General features: G+C 38.1%; 1 protein-coding gene across 1 annotated transcript in view; it reads left to right on the forward strand.

Annotated features, from left to right (window-relative positions):
• Positions 1-18263, forward strand: part of LOC136864014 (BOS complex subunit ncln) — a 260068-nt gene that overhangs the window by 32633 nt on the left and 209172 nt on the right. Inside the window, exon 2 of the mRNA XM_067140513.2 lies at positions 17049-17236. Within this exon, the coding sequence (XP_066996614.2) occupies positions 17049-17236 (188 nt within the window). The remainder of the gene's footprint in view (positions 1-17048; positions 17237-18263) is intronic.

Consider the following 18263-nt stretch of genomic DNA (forward strand, 5'->3'; position numbering starts at 1 on the left):
TTTCAATAAAATGGATTTCTAAGCATGTCTGCCAGTTTTAAAATTAAGTCTCTAGAGAAGACATATCTCTAAGCTGTGAGAATGGTGCACAAGCTGTCAACTTGGTGGGAGATGGTTGTAGCGTGCATTTCGTTGCACAAGTGTAGACAACTACAGTTTCCACGGTTTCCAGAACAGTACAAGGATACAGGGAAACCAGATGTTCTAGGAGAGAATAGATTCAAGGAAGGCCGCATCAGCTAGGGGTTATCAGTTCCTGCGGCTACAAGTTCTCAGCGACTGTTGCACCACTGCTTATGAGAAACCCCAAATTGACTCGGCAAGTCCGAGGTGTGGACACCCGGGAGAGAACTGTCCAAAGAAGGTAGAAAGAGTGATTCTCCACTCCAAAAGACCTCATGTAGACTCCGAACTCAACTGACAACATTGCATTGTTCGCCTGTGTTATGTGACAGAACATTGTGACTGGATGATGCAACGATGGGAACAAGTGTTGTTCACTGATGAGTCTCGATTTTGACTCTGAACTCCAGACTGCAGAGAGAGTATGGAGGAGGACTGGAGAAAGACTATCGCCCACACCCACTGCACATTTTATGCAGGACAGCTCCTCTTGGACGTTCTGTGATGGTGTGGGCAGGAATAATTTAAATTAAATTTAAAAATAAAATTTCAGCCTATTCACTACTGTATAATATAATCTTGTAAAGTACTTAACATATTATATTTTTAAAAATGTACATATTTTGGCTCTATGAGACATCGTCGGCATTGGAAAGGACATACATGAATGTACATTATTAATCTATAAAGTCTGAGATAATTTAACATAAAATATGTATTAAAATCTAATCTAGTAAACTATGATGACAGTAAAATCTTGTAAATAAAAGTCTGCTCCATCCACTGAAGTTTTGGTTTCAGAAGTAATACGTTTGATATAATATTGCCATTTTCTCGTGTATAGTTAATACAGAAATTGAAATGCTGATTGGATAATATTCTTCATAACTGTGGCAGATTTAGTGGAGATCCAAGTAATTTTTGTAAAATGGGCCTCGCAGCCTTTGCTGGGTAACGGCACACACACACTGTATTTATACAATGTTCCATCGGCCCATGAGGCCAATTTATACAAAAGTTATGTGGACTTATGCTACATCTGCCACAGTTATAAAAAATATTGCATAATCAGCATTTCAGTTCCTGTATTGACTGTATATGAGACAACAGCAATATTCAAGTTTATTACTTATGAAACAAAGACTTGAGTGGATGGAGCTAATGTTTATCCACTGGGTTCTACTGTCATTATATTTTACTAGATTGGATTTCAATACATATTTTATGTTAAATTATCTCAAACAGACTTTACAGGTTAACAATGTACACTCACGAATATCCTTTCCAATACTGATGATGGCTCAAAGAGCCTGAACATGTACGTTTTAAAAATATGTTAATGAAGTAATCTATAAGATTACACTATGTAGTATTGAATGGTTCATGGTGTAGGTTACTGTAGTCAGGTCCTAGTTTGTGAACCATGGGCAATGGCTGAGTGGGCTAGTAAGTGGTCCTGAGAATCAGAATACCAGTTGCTGTGGTATGGGAGTGGGCATCTTGGACAAATTCTGAGTCGTTGCCCTCCTTGTGCTCAAGCGACTAGGACTGTACAATCCACCGGTGGTTCCTAACCTGTTAGAGGAGAGATTCTCACTTGTACAATGTGCAAGTAGGGTAGCATCCTGCTTCACAGAATTTTCAACAAGAAAGCTCAGAACGTTTTAAGCAAGCCTTGGACATATGGGATTAACGGATTCCCACTTCCATTTGATAGGCGAGGGACTCCTTGGAAACAACTTGGCGAACAATATGGAATTCGATGAGGTACTATCAATATTAATGGGGCTTATGGAAGAAAGAAAGAAGAACTGGCCACCACTTGAACGAATTTGGGATTCATGTAATGGTATAGCCTGGTTGTAGTCTGAATTGGGAAGAGTCCACCAGCATTATCCTGCAGGGAGTTGTTAAAGAGGAATTGCTGCAGATTCTGGAGAACAGGATTGAAGCATTAATCAGAAAAATGCCAGAGATGTTGGAAGACGTGGTTGTTGCAAGAGGTGGTAAGACATGCTTCTAAACATGGGCAATAATATCAGTGAAGTGACATAAATGAAAAGGAAGTGTTTCAGTAGAAACAGTTGTCAGTGAAGTGTTGCGATGGATAAGACATTTTGATATTACCCATTTTACAGCTAAACATGCTCACACTGGTTACATGTTACTTCAGTCTTCTTTCAATAATTCAAATAAGCATTTCAAAAAAGTCATCATTTTTTTTCACTTTCAGGTTCCAAATTATCTAAATGGATGCTATTACATCATAAACTAATATTTCAATCTCTTGAAGTTGACAAGAATTTTAAACTCTAGTTTCAAAGGATAATGCATGTTTTGGTTCTTGTGCCGATCAGTGTATAATAATGACAATGTCTGTATTTATATGCATTCAGTCCTTCAAGAAAGAGCATATGTAGGCAGGGTATTGTAAGTTACTAGGTTTAAACTTTCCCCAGGATAGTCACAGGGTGAGACTACAGTAGACTAGATTAAGATTACCATCAGAAAATGTTGATTTATTGGAGTAAAACTGCGATTTGGGCACATGAAGAGAGAGAATGTATAAAAAGTTTCAGATGTAGCTTGTAAGAATATTGAAAAGAATATTAAGTATATAGACTTGGTGATTGTTAGTTACATACTCTTAAAACATTTAGATTCTGAGCATGGTTGTGCTCAGGTACACATACTGCATGTTTGGAATCATAGAAAAATGTTTAACGGTACCTGAAGTAGCACAGATGAGAGATCCTTCCTTTATGCTTGTCAGGAACCCACCAACCTGCCCCTAGAGTATTCTTGCATATAATTTAATAATTAAAACATCTACTTAGGCAAATGACATTTAGGCTGAAAGGAGGTCATCAGGAGTTGAAGATCACTGGTCCCAGATCTGCTTGTCTCGTCACTTTGTAGAGCTCTGTAAAGGATTGAAGAAATTTCTCTGACAGAATTTTTTACAAGCTATATTCATTGGTTCAGAGAGTCCTGGTTTATTTTCTGGCTGGACCTGGGATTATATCTGAGTCTAGTTAATTCCTTTGCTGCTTTATTTACAACCTTCAAACCACCACAGAAACAGGCAAATGTACAGAGCAGTTAGTTCAACCTTGGGCTGGAACTGTGCAGACTGCACCACTAGCGGAGACATTCGATCTGTAACCTCCTGCTCAATCTAATGATAGTATGCACAGTGTTAAGTATCTGTATAATAACCTTGCTATACGCAGTGTTGAAAGTGATGTACATCTTTTGATGAAATTACCATTCATACGCATGCGTTCTTCAGTAATGATTCTAATTTCTGTTGTACTGTTCCCCTGCAGTTTGTCTATAGTGAGAGGATTATTCCTATTAACTTTACTTTTTTAGAGTTCCCTCAAATAAAAGTCACAGAAGGTAAGAATGGGGCAACGAGGGGGCCACTCTTTGGAAATAACCCTGTTACAAAAAAACCTTTATGTAGTCTAAGCAGCATGGGCTGTAGCAGAATCATTTTGGATATACCAGTAATTTCTCGCATCATCTGACGATATTTGAGAAAATGGTACGAGTATGCTTGTACGGTATCTGTCCATTTACTGTATCTTTAAGAAAAATGGGCTCTGTTATTTGCCTTGCACTTATGGCACAACATATGCAAACATTTTTGCCATGTAATGGAACTTCATGAGTTAATCGGGGATTCTCTGTGCTTCAGTATCTATTGTTCTGCGAAGCTATGTGACCATACAAATAAAACCATGCCTCATCTGAAAATAGTGTTCAAATGTGAATCGACAGTGCCAGAGATTCAATTTTCTAGTAAGTTCCTTCAAGGAGAAGTTGAAGGAACTTACTAGAAAATTGAATCTAGCAAAGAAGGCATCTAAGGATAACATAATGGCAAGCATAATTGGCAGTCATACAAATTTAGTGAAAAATGGAAGGGTATGTATAGGTATTTTAAGGCAGAAACAGGTTCCAAGAAGGACATTCCAGGAATCATTAATGAACAAGGGGAGTGTGTATGTGAGGATCTTCAAAAGGCAGAATAATTCAGTCAGCAGTATGTAAAGATTGTTGGTTACAAGGATAATGTCGAGATAGAGGAGGAGACTAAGGCCAAAGAAGTAATAAAATTTACATATGATAACAATGACATTTACAATAAGATACAAAAGTTGAAAACTAGAAAAGCGGCTGGAATTGATCAGATTTCTTGGGGATATACTAAAGACAATGGGTTGGGATATAGTACCATATCTGAAGTACTTATTTGATTATTGTTTGGTCGAAGGAGCTATACCAGATGAATGGAGAGTTGCTATAGTAGCCCCTGTGTATAAAGGGTGATAGACATAAAGCTGAAAATTACAGGCCAGTAAGTTTGACATGCATTGTATGTAAGCTTTGGGAAGGCATTCTTTCTGATTATATTAGACATGTTTGTGAAATTAATAACTGGTTCGATAGAAGGCAATTTGGTTTTAGGAAAGGTTATTCCACCGAAGCTCAACTTGTAGGATTCCAGCAAGATATAGCAGATATCTTGGATTCTGGAGGTCAAATGGACTGTATCGCGATTGACCTGTCTAAAGCATTTGATAGGGTGGACCATGGGAGACTACTGGCAAAAATGAGTGCAATTGGACTAGACAAAAGAGTGACTGAATGGGTTGCTATATTTCTAGAAAATAGATCTCAGAGAGTTAGAGTAGGTGAAGCTTTGTCTGACCCTGTAATAGTTGAGAGGGGAGTTCCTCAGGGCAGTGTTATAGGACCTTTATGTTTTCTTATATATATAAATGATATGAGTAAAGGAGTGAAATCGCAGGTAAGGCTTTTTGCGGATGATGTTATTCTCTATAGAGTGATAAATAAGTTACAAGATTGTGAGCAACTGCAACGTGACCTCGAAAATGTTGTGAGATGGACAGTAGGCAATGGTATGATGATAAACGGGATTAAAAGTCAGGTTGTGAGTTTCACAAATAGGAAAAGTCCTCTCAGTTTTAATTACTGCGTTGATGGGGTGAAAGTTCCTTTTGGGGATCATTGTAAGTATCTAGGTGTTAATATAAGGAAAGATCTTCATTGGGGTGAGATTGTAAATAAAGGGTACAGATCTCTGCACATGGTTATGAGGGTGTTTAGGGGTTGTAGTAAGGATGTAAAGGAGAGTGCATATAAGTCTCTGGTAAGACCCCAACTAGAGTATGGTTCCAGTGTATGGGACCCTCACCAGGATTACCTGATTTAAGAACTGGAAAAAATCCAAAGAAAAGCAGCTCGATTTGTTCTGAGTGATTTCCGACAAAAGAGTAGTGTTACAAAAATGTTGCAATATTTGGGTTGGGAAGAATTGAGAGAAAGAAGAAGAGCTGCTCGACTTAGTGGTATGTTAATACTAAATTCCCATGAAGGGAATTAGATATTTTTCCACCAATAGAGCATATCAAAAATCAGATCAAAAATTGGATGTATGGCTTTTCAGGCGTTTGCTCTATTAACCAGCATTTCGTCTTAGGTCTGACACTAGACTTGTCAGAGTGGGATGTGTCAGACCCTACCCACTGATGCTGGGGTGTATGCAGGTATGCGGGAAATTTTTGATCTGATTTTTGATATGCTCTATTGGTGGAAAAATATCTAATTCCCTTCATGGGAATTTAGTATTACCATTTGGAATTGCTAGGCGGGCATTAATTCCATTGTGGAGTTTTATCTCCCGTATGCAGTTATCAGACTGTGCCACATAAGAGGCTTCTGATAAGTTCACCTGCATACACCCCAGCATCAGTGGGTAGGGTCTGACACATCCCACTCTGACGAGTCTAGTGTCAGACCTAAGACGAAATGCTGGTTAATAGAGCAAACGCCTGAAAAGCCATACATCCAATTTTTGATCTGATTTTAGTGGTATGTTCCGAGCTGTCAGCGGAGAGATGGCGTGGAATGACATTAGTAGACGAATAAGTTTGAATGGTGTTTATAAAAGTAGGAAAGATCACAATATGAAGATAAAGTTGGAATTCAAGAGGACAAACTGGGGCAAATATTCATTTATAGGAAGGGGAGTTAGGGATTGGAATAACTTACCAAGGGAGATGTTCAATAAATTTCCAATTTCTTTGAAATCATTTCGGAAAAGGCTAGGAAAGCAACAGATAGGGAATCTGCCACCTGGGCGACTGCCCTAAATGCAGATCAGTATTGATTTGATTTTGATTTGATCAACAATGTTTTGTAAAACTCAAGTACAGAAATTGTCACGTTTCATTGTTGCAGGGCCATAATTCGTCTGTGATAGTCACACTCTAAGGTTTCAGTTTAAGAAGTTTGATAGCCATATGGACCGAGACTTTTGAAACAAGGATCCTGCACTACATGTCAGAGATACAGTATATCTGGAGAGCATGTAAACGATGCACCGATTTCATAAATATTTCCCACTGTCAGAACTCTTCATTTCAGCTTATGAATTTTAGCATTTAGCAATCCCATTATCCTTAATTTATTAAATAAGAAGCCCAACATGTTTTCTAGCTGTTATTGGAAATAATGTCGCCTCTCTTCAAGAGTCTATTTTTACATATGTATTGTACATAAATACTCTTCGTTCAAGCATGAACATTTTCATTTAGCGTTGCAATACATTCATTTTATGATTTGCTAATTAACTGATAATTAATGTACATGCTGAAATTTAAGACTCTTGTAAAACTTACACAGCCTGAAGAAGCATATCACTGAAGAAGACTGAATTTCAAGAATCTTATGCTGCAGGATCAAGGAAATAACTGAAAGGAACACATGTGCAGCACTTCAACACGCTTCCTTGCAGTAGGTTAACTCGGGCAGTTACCACTTCACATGTATGTGCCATTCTAGTCCAAGACTGAGCTAATCGCTCTGTAGAATACATCTCTTCACATAGGATTGGTGTCAGGAAGGACACCCATTTGTTAAACTGAGCCAAGTGTACATGCATGTACAATAATTCATACATACGTACATACATATTTTGATCAGTCATCAGGAACATCTCCACAGAGCCAACCGACTTTAAGAGAAACTGCAGGAGAAAAATGTATTCTCGGAAACGAGTAGCAGCCAACGATGTACATATTAATTCTGCAGCCCTTTCCATGCCTCCAAAGTAGTCTTATTTGCATCTAGCTGCGTAACTTCATTTAGTTCGATACCTCTTATATTTAAATCATAAACAGCCAAGTCCAGCTACAGTATCATCGCCTTGGTCTGCTTCTATACCTCTTTTACCCTTAGTGGATGAGTTCATTATTTTCCAAGCTAACCCTGTTCTCCTTTCACCTTACCTGATGCCACCACTAAAGCCAGTTTATATGCACAGCTTCATTTATTGAGTTCATTCGTAACTTATTCAGCCGAATGATTCAGACAGTAGAACACTGGTTTTCTGAGCCCAGTTTGGCAGGTTTGATCCAGACTCAGTTCAGTGGTATTTGGAGGTGCTCAGATATGCAAGCCTCATATCAATAGATTTTCTGGCATGTAAGAGAACTTCATGGAGCAAAATTCCGTGAGTATCCGCTTGCCATAGATCCTCAGTGTGGTCTTCATAATACAGACTATATTGAACTGTTTCATAAATATCATTGATGGCATCATGATCATCAAGGACAAGTGCATTTCATACTACTTGGAAATGCTTTTGCATGTCTTTTGGCAATGCATGGCAAATGTATTGAAAGTCTATATTGGAGCAAAATTTTCTATTGGAACTCCTTTGTTTTCATGATTATTCTATAATATGGAACTTTATAATCTCTGTACTTGTTTTCTGGAACAAAAAATATATATTGTTCTCATAATCACCATACCGGTACCATAGAAGGGAAATAGAATGATCATCCCAAGAAGTTACAAATTCCCAACGAGTAATGTTACAGAGCTGATCATGTTTTAAAATGAAATTTTCAGAAGAATTAGCATGGATTGTTGGGTATCTCCTGCAGGCTGGTGCCTACTCCAGTGTGCTGTAGTAAGGAAAGCTAGCGTAAGATAATTATCAAGTCACACTTTATTGTAGAGGCACGTGTACCTCGCAGCATATCTGGAGATTAGTATTCTAGTCCTAGGATGTTGTATATTTTCATGTCATTAAAAATATATAGGGCTATGTGTTTATCATTTGGGATAGTAAAATATTACATTTTATGTATGCTAACATAGAATTGACCGCAGAAATAATTCAGGTTTCTTTTCAGAGATTGTCTTGAATTTTGTTGGTGGACAACTGAACTGAAATTTTACTTTGCCTCCATAATGTTTAAATGAATGATACAGTAAATGAGAAGTGGCTATTTGAAATGAAGGAATTGAGTTGGAAGACATTTGTAGCCTACAGAATCTGACTACTCTTGCATTTGAATGGAATACGTTTTATTAATTGAATGAAATAAGTTTAAGTAAAAATTGTGTGTTAATATCAAAGGTTAAAATAATTTCCTTCATTTTATGGTGATAAGGAATTGCACATGGATTACGATAACAAAGGACCGTGTGCATCATTATAATAACTCAAATACATCGACATGTCTCATTCACATCTGTATTACTGATTAGAGTTTTGCACACTTATACTGTTCTGTATGTCAGTACAACTTTAAATTGCTGGACTGAGTGGATCAGATGGTACTGTGCTGGCTTTCTGAGACGAGGTTGGCAAATTCAATCCTGGCTAAGTCTGGTGGTACTGTACATGAAAGTGTTGAAACAAGTCAGCCTTGTATCAGTAGATATACTGGCATGTAAAAGAACAACTGGGGGACAAAATTCCGGCACCACGTCATCTCCGTAAACCTTGAAAGTACCTAGTGGGACATAAAACCAGTAACATTATTATTTTTATTACAACTTTAAATTGCTTTCTCTTATAAGATGTATTTTGTGTGTGTGTGAACTGGGAGGGACATTTTTTCTTTTCAGGATTTCATTGATCCTGATCAGCAGTAAACTTCTCAGGACAGTAAAGTTGGTTGTTAATTAAAGAAGGATACTGTAGCCTACGGATACTCACTGGCTGAATGGTCAGCGTTGAGGCTTTTGGTTCAGAGGGTCCTGGATTCGATTCCTGGCTGGGTCGGGGATTTTAATCGTGAATGATTACTTCTTCTGGCTCGGGGACTGGATGCTTGTGTTTGTTCCAACATTTTCCGCTTCATATTCAGCCAACACACTACACTATCAACCACCACAGAAACACACAATAGTGATTACATCCTTCCATATAAGGTTGGCATCAGGAAGGGCATCCGGCCGTAAAATATGGCCAAATCCACATATGCGGCACAGTTCACACCCGTGACTCCACACATGCGGGAAAGTAGAAGAAGAAGAAGAATATATCCTACGGATCAACCATTGCACTTTTTTGTGATGGTTGTTCCTTACAAGGAGTATTGTGTGGGAATATTGTCAGTGGTTCTCAACCTTTTTACCTTGTGTGACAATCATTGCAGAGATGTTCTTCCATGGTACTGAATCCCATAGTCACTTCACTTATCTTTTCAATTCATTGGAATATTTTACATAATAACTACATTAAGTATGTATGTACAATATAATTTTAATTTTCTGCCAACACTTGATTTTTAAGAAGCTGACAATTGCTGCAAAGAATTTCTGAAGCTACAAATAACATTTATGGGTATTTTTTTGGGTATCCAGAAAAAAGATAAATCGCCATGGAAATATGTACGAGTGTAGTATATTGGCGTGTATGAATTGTAAACTTGGCTCACAGTGCTTAAAAAAGAAAAGGTTAAATAGTTGCAAGCTCTTATGTAAAATTAGGACTGGTAAGGTATTATGCTGATGAAATAGGTGACCCAGTTCTGAGGTCAGAATTTGACTGAGCTTTGAGAGACCTAAATAGGATCAAAGCATCTGGAATTGATGGCATTCCCTCTGAATTACTAACTGCTTTAGGAGAAACCAGCTTAGCAAGGTTATTCCATTTAGTGTGCAAGATGTATGAGACAGGAGAAGTGCCATCTGATTTTCGGCAGAATATTGTTATACCTATTCCCAAGAAAGCCGGTGTTGACAAGTGTGAAAACTACCGCACCATTAGTTTAGTATCTCATGCCTGCAAAATTCTAACACGTATTATTGACAGAAAAATGGAAAGACAAGTTGAAACTGAGCTGGGAGAAGATCAGTTTGAATTCAGAAGAAATGTAGGAACACGTGGAGCAATCCTGACTTTTACGTCTGATCTTAAAGGATCGAATAAAGGACAAGCCCACATACGTGGCATTCGTAGATCTAGAAAAGGCATTCGATAATGTTGATTGGACTAAGGTATTTGAGATTCTGAAGGTGATCGGGATCAGGTACCGAGACAGAAGAATTATCTACAATCTATATAAAAATCAGTCTGCAGTAATAAGAATAGAGGGCTATGAAAAAGAAGTAGCAATCCAGAAAGGGGTGAGTCACGGCTGCAGTTTGTCCCCCCTCCTTTTCAGTGTTTAATATAGAAGAGGCAGTAAAGGAAATCAAAGAAGAATTTGGAAAAGGAATCACAATCCAAGGAGAGGAAATCAAAATCCTGAGATTTGCCGATGATATTGTTATTTTAACTGAGAATGCAGAAGATCTGGAGAAGTTGCTGAATGGTATGGACAGAGTCTTGGGTGAGGCATACAAGATGAAAATAAATAAGTCCAAAACAAAAGTAATGGAGTTCAGTCGTACAAAGTCAGGTGATGCAGGAAATATTAGATTAGGAAATGAAGTCATAAAGGAAGTGGATGAATATTGTCACTTGGCTAGTAAAATAACTAACAGTGGCAGAAGTAAGGAAGGACATAAAATGCAGGTTAGCACAAGCAAGGAAGGCCTTTCTTAAGAAAATAAATTTGCTCACTTCGAATATTGATATAGGAATTAGAAAAATGTTTTTGAAGACTTTTGTTTGGAGAGTGGCATTGTATGGAAGTGAAACATGCACGATAACTAGCTTAGAAGGAAAGAGAATGGAAGCTTTTGAAATGTGGTGTTACAGAAGAATGCTGAAGGTGAGATGGATAGATCGAATCACGAATGAAGAGATACTGAATCGAATTGGAGAGAGCAGATCATTGGGGCTAAATTTGGAGAAGAAGAGATAGAATGATAGGAGGCATCTTAAGACACCTAGGACTTGTGCAGTTTTGTTTTTGAGGGAAGTTTAGGGATAAACTAAGGTATAAATTTGACAAGCAGATTAGAGCAGATGTAGGATGCAGCATTTATGTAGAAATGAAAAGGTTAGCACAGGATAGGGTAGGTTGGCACAGAGAGCTGCATCAAACCAGTTTATGGACTGATGACTCAAACAACAACATTCTACCCTTAATACCAGGATCCTCAGTACAGCTAACATCTTTCCCCTTGGTACTCTGTCATATGCCTCATCTAGATCTACGAAACATGAGCATAACTGTTTATACTTCTCATAGCATTTTTCAGTTACCTGATGCAAACTGAAAATCTTATCCTGACAGCCTCTCTGTGGTCTGAAACCACACTGGTTTTCATCCAATTTATTCTCAACCATTGATTGCACCCTCCCTTCCAAAATTCCTGTGAACACCTTGCCTGGTATCCTGATCAGTGAAATATCTCAATAGTTGTTGCAATTCTTCCTGTTCCCTTCCTTGTAGATAGATGCATTTATTGCTTTCGTCTAATTAGGAGGTACGTTACTAACATTCCATGCTAGCTTGTTATCCTGTGAAGTTATTTCATCCCTGCCTTCCTACTCTATTTCACCATTTTGGGTCTAATTTATTTCTGCTACTTTGACAGTGGAGTTTGGTAACCATCCTTTCCACTTCATCAGGCATAATTTTACCAACACCATTGTATCCTCCCCATTAGATAGGTTGCTCACGATGTCTACAGAAAGACTGGCTGAAGAATTTGTTAAGAAGGAAGCCGTAGTTTTCAGTATCGATTAGTTAATCTAACTTCAAAGGTTTTCAGTCTGTTGAAAAGAATAATTTTAACACCATAACATACCTGTCAAAAAATACACGCTTTTAAAGAATGACATGTTTTTTGCTACAAGAGCATCCTCATATTCTATCAGATTGCCTTAAATCATGAGCATATATGTACAATATTGTTTACGTTGCATAAACTTGTCTATGATTGTGAATTGGTGATGTTATGAACAAGTAAGGGCAAATAATGATTATCATCCTCCACTGTCAATTTAGTAACTTTTAGAAAATTTTCTGTACTAGTTCAAGCTGCTGATCGTCTATCACCCTCAACAACCGCATTTGGACTGAAGCCAGTCTTCCTGCCTCAGTTCTGGCAGCTAAGAATAGGTGGGGGAGGGGAAATTCTGCAACGGAAAGATTTCCTTTTACGAGGGTAATCTAAAAAATAAGGTCTCCTATTTTTTTATAAGTACAGAACTCTTCATGTGGCTGTTGGTCACAATATTGTGAAGAGTGTTTCCCACGCTCACACATAAACATGCGCACGCCGCACTGAGGCACTCAGTCTTGGCTTGGCAGCCGTTGAGAATCAAGCTCCCGTTGGATGGTACCGCCAAGTGCGAAGTGTGCGCAGTTATTCAGTCTTCGAATGCAAAAGGTACTGAACTGATTGAAATCCATCGCCAATTGACGGAAGTGTATGGTGAGTCGTGCATGGATGTCAAAAATGTTCGTAAGTGGTGTAGATAGTTTGTAGCCGGTCGGACTGAAATTCACGATGAACGAATAAAGAAGCGGGAGACCGTCCATTTCCGCCGATACAGTCATGAAGGTTGAGCAAATCATGCATGAAGATCGGCGGATCATCCTGGATGATCTCTGCACATTGGTTCCTGAGGTTTCCCGAAGTGCCGCTCACAACTTCCTGAACAGCATGGCGGTAAGCTGGTATGACATGGGCATACAAAAATTGTCACAACGTCTACAAAAATGAATTGACCGAAATGGTGATTATGTAGAAAAATAGATCAATGTTCAAGCTGTGAAATAATGTAAACCATTGTAGAAATAAACAGGTCTATGTATTTATAAAAACATAGGAGACCTTATTTTTGGGGTTACCTTTGTATGTTAAGATGATCTTAAAAATACTCCTTTCACTTTTTAAGTGATTGCTTGGAATCTACTACTAGTGTTAATCTGATTTACCCAAAACACTAATTTTTTAAAGGGACTGATGAAAAAGAAGCAGGTAAGTCAACTTCCTTCAGAACTCAGAAAAACAGAATTTTAACTTCAAAACTTTATTAGATCAACAAACAAAAAGTTACAAAATCATAAGCTTTGAATAATTGAAGTTGGTAATGTATTAAAGTGAATAAAGCTTAGTCCGACGCCCAGTGTATCACTGCTAACTCGATTACAACAAAAAGTTGACTTACCTGTTTTTCTTTTTTCATCTGACCCTTCATTTCCTTTTTCCCTCCCTTTCTAAGGTTCTTTATTACATGAACTTCTAATTTCCTCGTCCTGGGGATTTTCTACCCTTATGTATATGCAGATAGATTTCGCTTTCTCTAACAGGTTTCCTAAATTTGAAGTCTATTTTGATTCTGTTACTGATTTGGTGCCCCTACCCTCCCATGTGTAGCAGTGAAATAGCCTTATGCATAAAGAATGTATATGTAACTGCTAATCCCATACTTGCACTGTAGTCCAGTAAATACTTCCTATTCCTATTAGCTTTCATATCTTCCCCACGTTTTTCCATTATTTTCCCATATCCTCCAGTTCTATTTTCATTTCTTGCATTGAAGTAGTCCATTACTATCCTTTCTGTTGACCTTGATTATGATGTCTTTCAGTGCTTCATGAAACCTGTCAACTTTATCCTTATCTGCACCCTCACATGGTGAGTAGACTGAGACAATTTTCGTCCTAATTCCTCCAACTGCTAAATCTACCCCCGACATTCGCTCATTTATATGCCTAACAGAAACTTACCGAGTGAGTTGGCAGCAAGGCTAGGGTCGCATAGCTATGAGCTTATTTATGGAAGATAGTGGGCTCGAAACCCAGCATTGACAGCCATGAAGATGGTTGTCCATAGTTTCCCATTTTCACACAACACATTAAGGTCCCGGCTGTTACCTTTCCAGTTTTATCCCTTTCTCTTCCTTTCGTTGCCAGAAACCTTCAGTGTGTTAGTGCGACTTTGAACCAGTAGGAAAATAAATGAACAAACTGCTTCGTGCAATAGTATTCCTGGTGAACAGGTCTACCCCACACTCTGCCCTTTACCTTTTATCACTCGTTAAGAACACTTTGTAATCTCCTCTTTCTTACCTGTTATCTCCACTTACCTGAATATCATTTAACTCCTAACACCTGCAAATGCATCCTCTTTGTTGACTCAGCCAGTTCTACTCTTTCTTTCTTCCTTAGGCCATATTAATTTTGGAAGCTCTCCATTGAATTCCGTTTCGTTCACCACGTTGTTTCCGAGTCTGCCACCTGTCAAATGGAAGTGGTACTCCGTTACTCCCATGGATCTGAGACTTGCTTAAAAAAGTCTGTGAAGCTGGATGCTACTTTCTTCTAATGGTGTAGGGGTCACTTTTATGTTGTATAGTCCCAGCCGCTTGAGCTGAAGGAGGGCCATGACTCATGTCAGAGTTGCCCACTCCGATTCCATACCAACTGGTATCCCAACTCAGGACCACTTAGCCGTTGTCCATGGTTCATGAACTATGACCTACACTACGAATTAGAGAATGTTTAAATTTTTGTAATATAAGTATTATCCAATGTACTTTCCCAGAAGAATTTACTACCTTTTGCCATTAAAACCGGGTATGCTTACATAGGTGATGACAGCACTGCTGCATTTGAGATACTTGCAATTTACATGATGAGGGCTTTGCATTTCTCTACATTTATTGAAGTATTCCTCAATTTTTACTCAGTTGTATGCAACTTATTATTTGTCGTTATGTTATATTATTATTATTATTATTATTATTATTAATAATAATAATAATAATAATATGATTGGGTACCCTGTACATACATTTTGATTTTCCCTCATTTAGGTTGCCTGCATTTCAAATTTGACATTCCATTCTTTCTACCAGATGGCAGTGTTGACATTCCTTATGGATGCAGGTACTTTTGGATCTGTCATATGGCACAGGTCAGAGGAAAGTGTACTGTAGCTTCCACTGAAGTCCCAGTCTCATTCATGGCTGTGACAATATGGAAGCTGCTGATGTATGGGTGGTGCTGAGTAATGACTTTCAGAGCAAGACTAGTGCATCTGACTGTTGCGAAAGGTGTTGCTCAAAGTGTCAGTGTGCTACATTTACTTTTTCTGGCACAGTTATGAAAACATTAGCAAACTACCTCGCTCCTGATCTTGCCTAGTACATCTCATTTTGACACTGCCATTTGTTTTTGCGGTTACCCTATAACTAGAGCCCGGTGCGGATATACAAAATATTATCCGCATCCACCCCACATCCGCATCTGCGAATGGTTATCTGCGGATATTTTAAATATTTAACTATAATACATCCAAGGTATTGAAACAGATAGATCTGTTAACATAATACAACAGGCTTGATACCTAGCGCCAGATTCCCTCCAGTCACAGGTTTATAACGGATTTCCTCTTGTGACAACTACTGACGTATTGAGCAGTTCCCTTTTGGAAACTTTGTTCCTTCCTTCCAATAATTACAGGCAGGAGCCAGTTAGGCTTAGGTCAGATTTATGGATTTATGGACTCAAGACTATACATCACCATTCTACCACACCAATATCAAGGGTCTCCTAAGCACAAGCAAAAATAAGAGTGTAACTGAGTTAAAATCAATAAACTTCATTATTTAGAAATTATCAGCCAAATTATCTGCAGTGCTATACAGTTTGCGTCCACCAGGACAGTAACTCCACGGATATCCGCATCCGTGCAGGGCTCTACCTGTGACCTCATAATCTTTGGTGGTGCTATTTCATGATTCAACCAGCCTCTAGGTTGATGACGTAACAGACATGGCAGAGTAACCGAATCTCGGTTGGGTAAGCACTAAATGTATCACCAGAGATCTTTTGTTTGCTGACATAGTATGACATGAAGTGCAAAATCTTTTGTTTGCTGACATAGTATGACATGAAGTGCGAAATGTAATCACTCTCTCCACCAGGTTTGAACCCGTGCTTCTTGGTTCCAGAGACTAATATTAATCCACAGAGGGAGATAAATGTTGACAGATATAGTTGATTGGTTTTTTTTGTTCATCAGTCTCTTGCGTGGAAAAAGATGATCTTAATATTTTGCGAAACTGTAATGAAGATCAACTTTGAAGATTCTACAGAATAGGCACCTCAATACCCATATGGTTGCAAAAACTACTCATAGGGATTTAAAAACTTCAATACAGTGAAACCTGTGTTCTTAATGGAACTTGTATCTATGAAGGATTTTTACAATCTTCTGACATTGTGCAATAATATAAAATGAGCTCCATTGAAATATACTGGACTTCGCAGAATATTGTTGCCTTTTTACTGTAAATATTGTGTGTTAAAAGGTTCCCTTGATTTAGAGTATTATGAAGTTGTAACACATTTTTAAGAAAGTGTTTGGACAGGCTGTTCTATACACTTATTTTTAGGTTACCTTTTACTACCATTTACAAAGAAAAGTAAGAATAAGATTCCTTTACCATTAATAACTCCATAGTGATTACTCTTTACCTATAAACTCTTAAAGATTCAGAAGTCAGAAATGTTGTTTTTGTGAAGAAAAATAAAAGTATGCTGTAAATGATGAAATTGACTTGTGAATTGGAATGATGTAGCAGCTAGACTTAGGAAAATTCAGAATGATGCAGATTTGCTTGCTGCTGTGCTCTTGATCATTTGTGTAGTATTTTAAAACACATTATTAATTGTGTTTAGGTTGCCGCCACTCCTCTGTTAACTTGGAAGCACGTTCTGTTGCTGGTTGGGGAACATCTCGACATTGTGTGGTAACCCGACTTGATGAAATCAGTCTTGACCAATTTCGTGAACTTCGGACAAAAGCTGGAGCTTTGCTTATAGTTTTACCAAATGATATAAGGTCTTATAGTGCGGAGGAACAGCAGGTAAGCCTACATTTATTTCTGAAACTCAAAGGTTTTCTTTTGTATTTTATTCCAGGATGATGTAGATTACTGTGGATAGTCTATTTTTGCTTTGATATTACATTTAAATGTGAGATTGTCTTTATTCAGAATATTTTAATAAGAGGTACATTTGTAATCTGCTTTGGGCCATTAAACATTAATAGTGAAATGCTTTTGAGATTCTGAGTTAGGACTTTGTTTTAGTTTTACTTATTTTTATCTATGGATATCAGTGAGAGATCGGCTGTGAATGGGGAAAGGACTGAGATTTGATCCATGTTTATCATTTTCAAGGCTGAATACTGCCTGTCTTAAAGAATTGCTTATTACATTAGAGCCTCAGTTACACTCCATTCCTGCCGGGCTGACTGGCGCAGACAGTTGATGCGCTGGCCTTCTGACCCCAACTTGGCAGGTTCGATCCTGGCACACTCCGGTGGTATTTGAAGGTGCTCAAATATGTCAGCCTCATGTCGGTAGATTTACTGGCACGTAAAAGAACTCCTGCGGGACTAAATTCCAGCACCTCGGCATCTCCGAAAATCTTCAGAGGTAGTTAGAGCGACGTAAAGCAAATAACATTATTATTGTTATTACACTTCATTCCATCCTTGCATTTTACACTTTTCTTAAAATACTCTTGAGAATTGAGCCATAAAATATACCTTTGAATTGCTTATGCTTTTAGTCAGTTCAAGTCATATAAAGATAGGAACAAGAAAAAAAATACATAATAGAAATAGGAGACAAGGACAAACATGGAAACACAAAAGGACAAGGACAATCTCCACATCTTCACACACTGCCATCTTTAAATGGATAAGCTCTCTCCTCCTCAATCCCAGTTCTTCTATATCCATTCCTTCTCACCAACCAACAGGATTGTTTCTGTGTCCCAGCTTCATCACAAGGTCAGGCATCTTGACAGATCTTTGGTTTTAAAGTTGGAAGTATTGGATAAGGAGAAAGCCAGGTAAGTGCAAGAAAGGCAAGAAACGAAAGCAAA

This window comes from Anabrus simplex, chromosome 2 (genome assembly GCF_040414725.1).
Source record: "Anabrus simplex isolate iqAnaSimp1 chromosome 2, ASM4041472v1, whole genome shotgun sequence".
NCBI classification, from domain to species: Eukaryota; Metazoa; Arthropoda; class Insecta; order Orthoptera; family Tettigoniidae; genus Anabrus; species Anabrus simplex.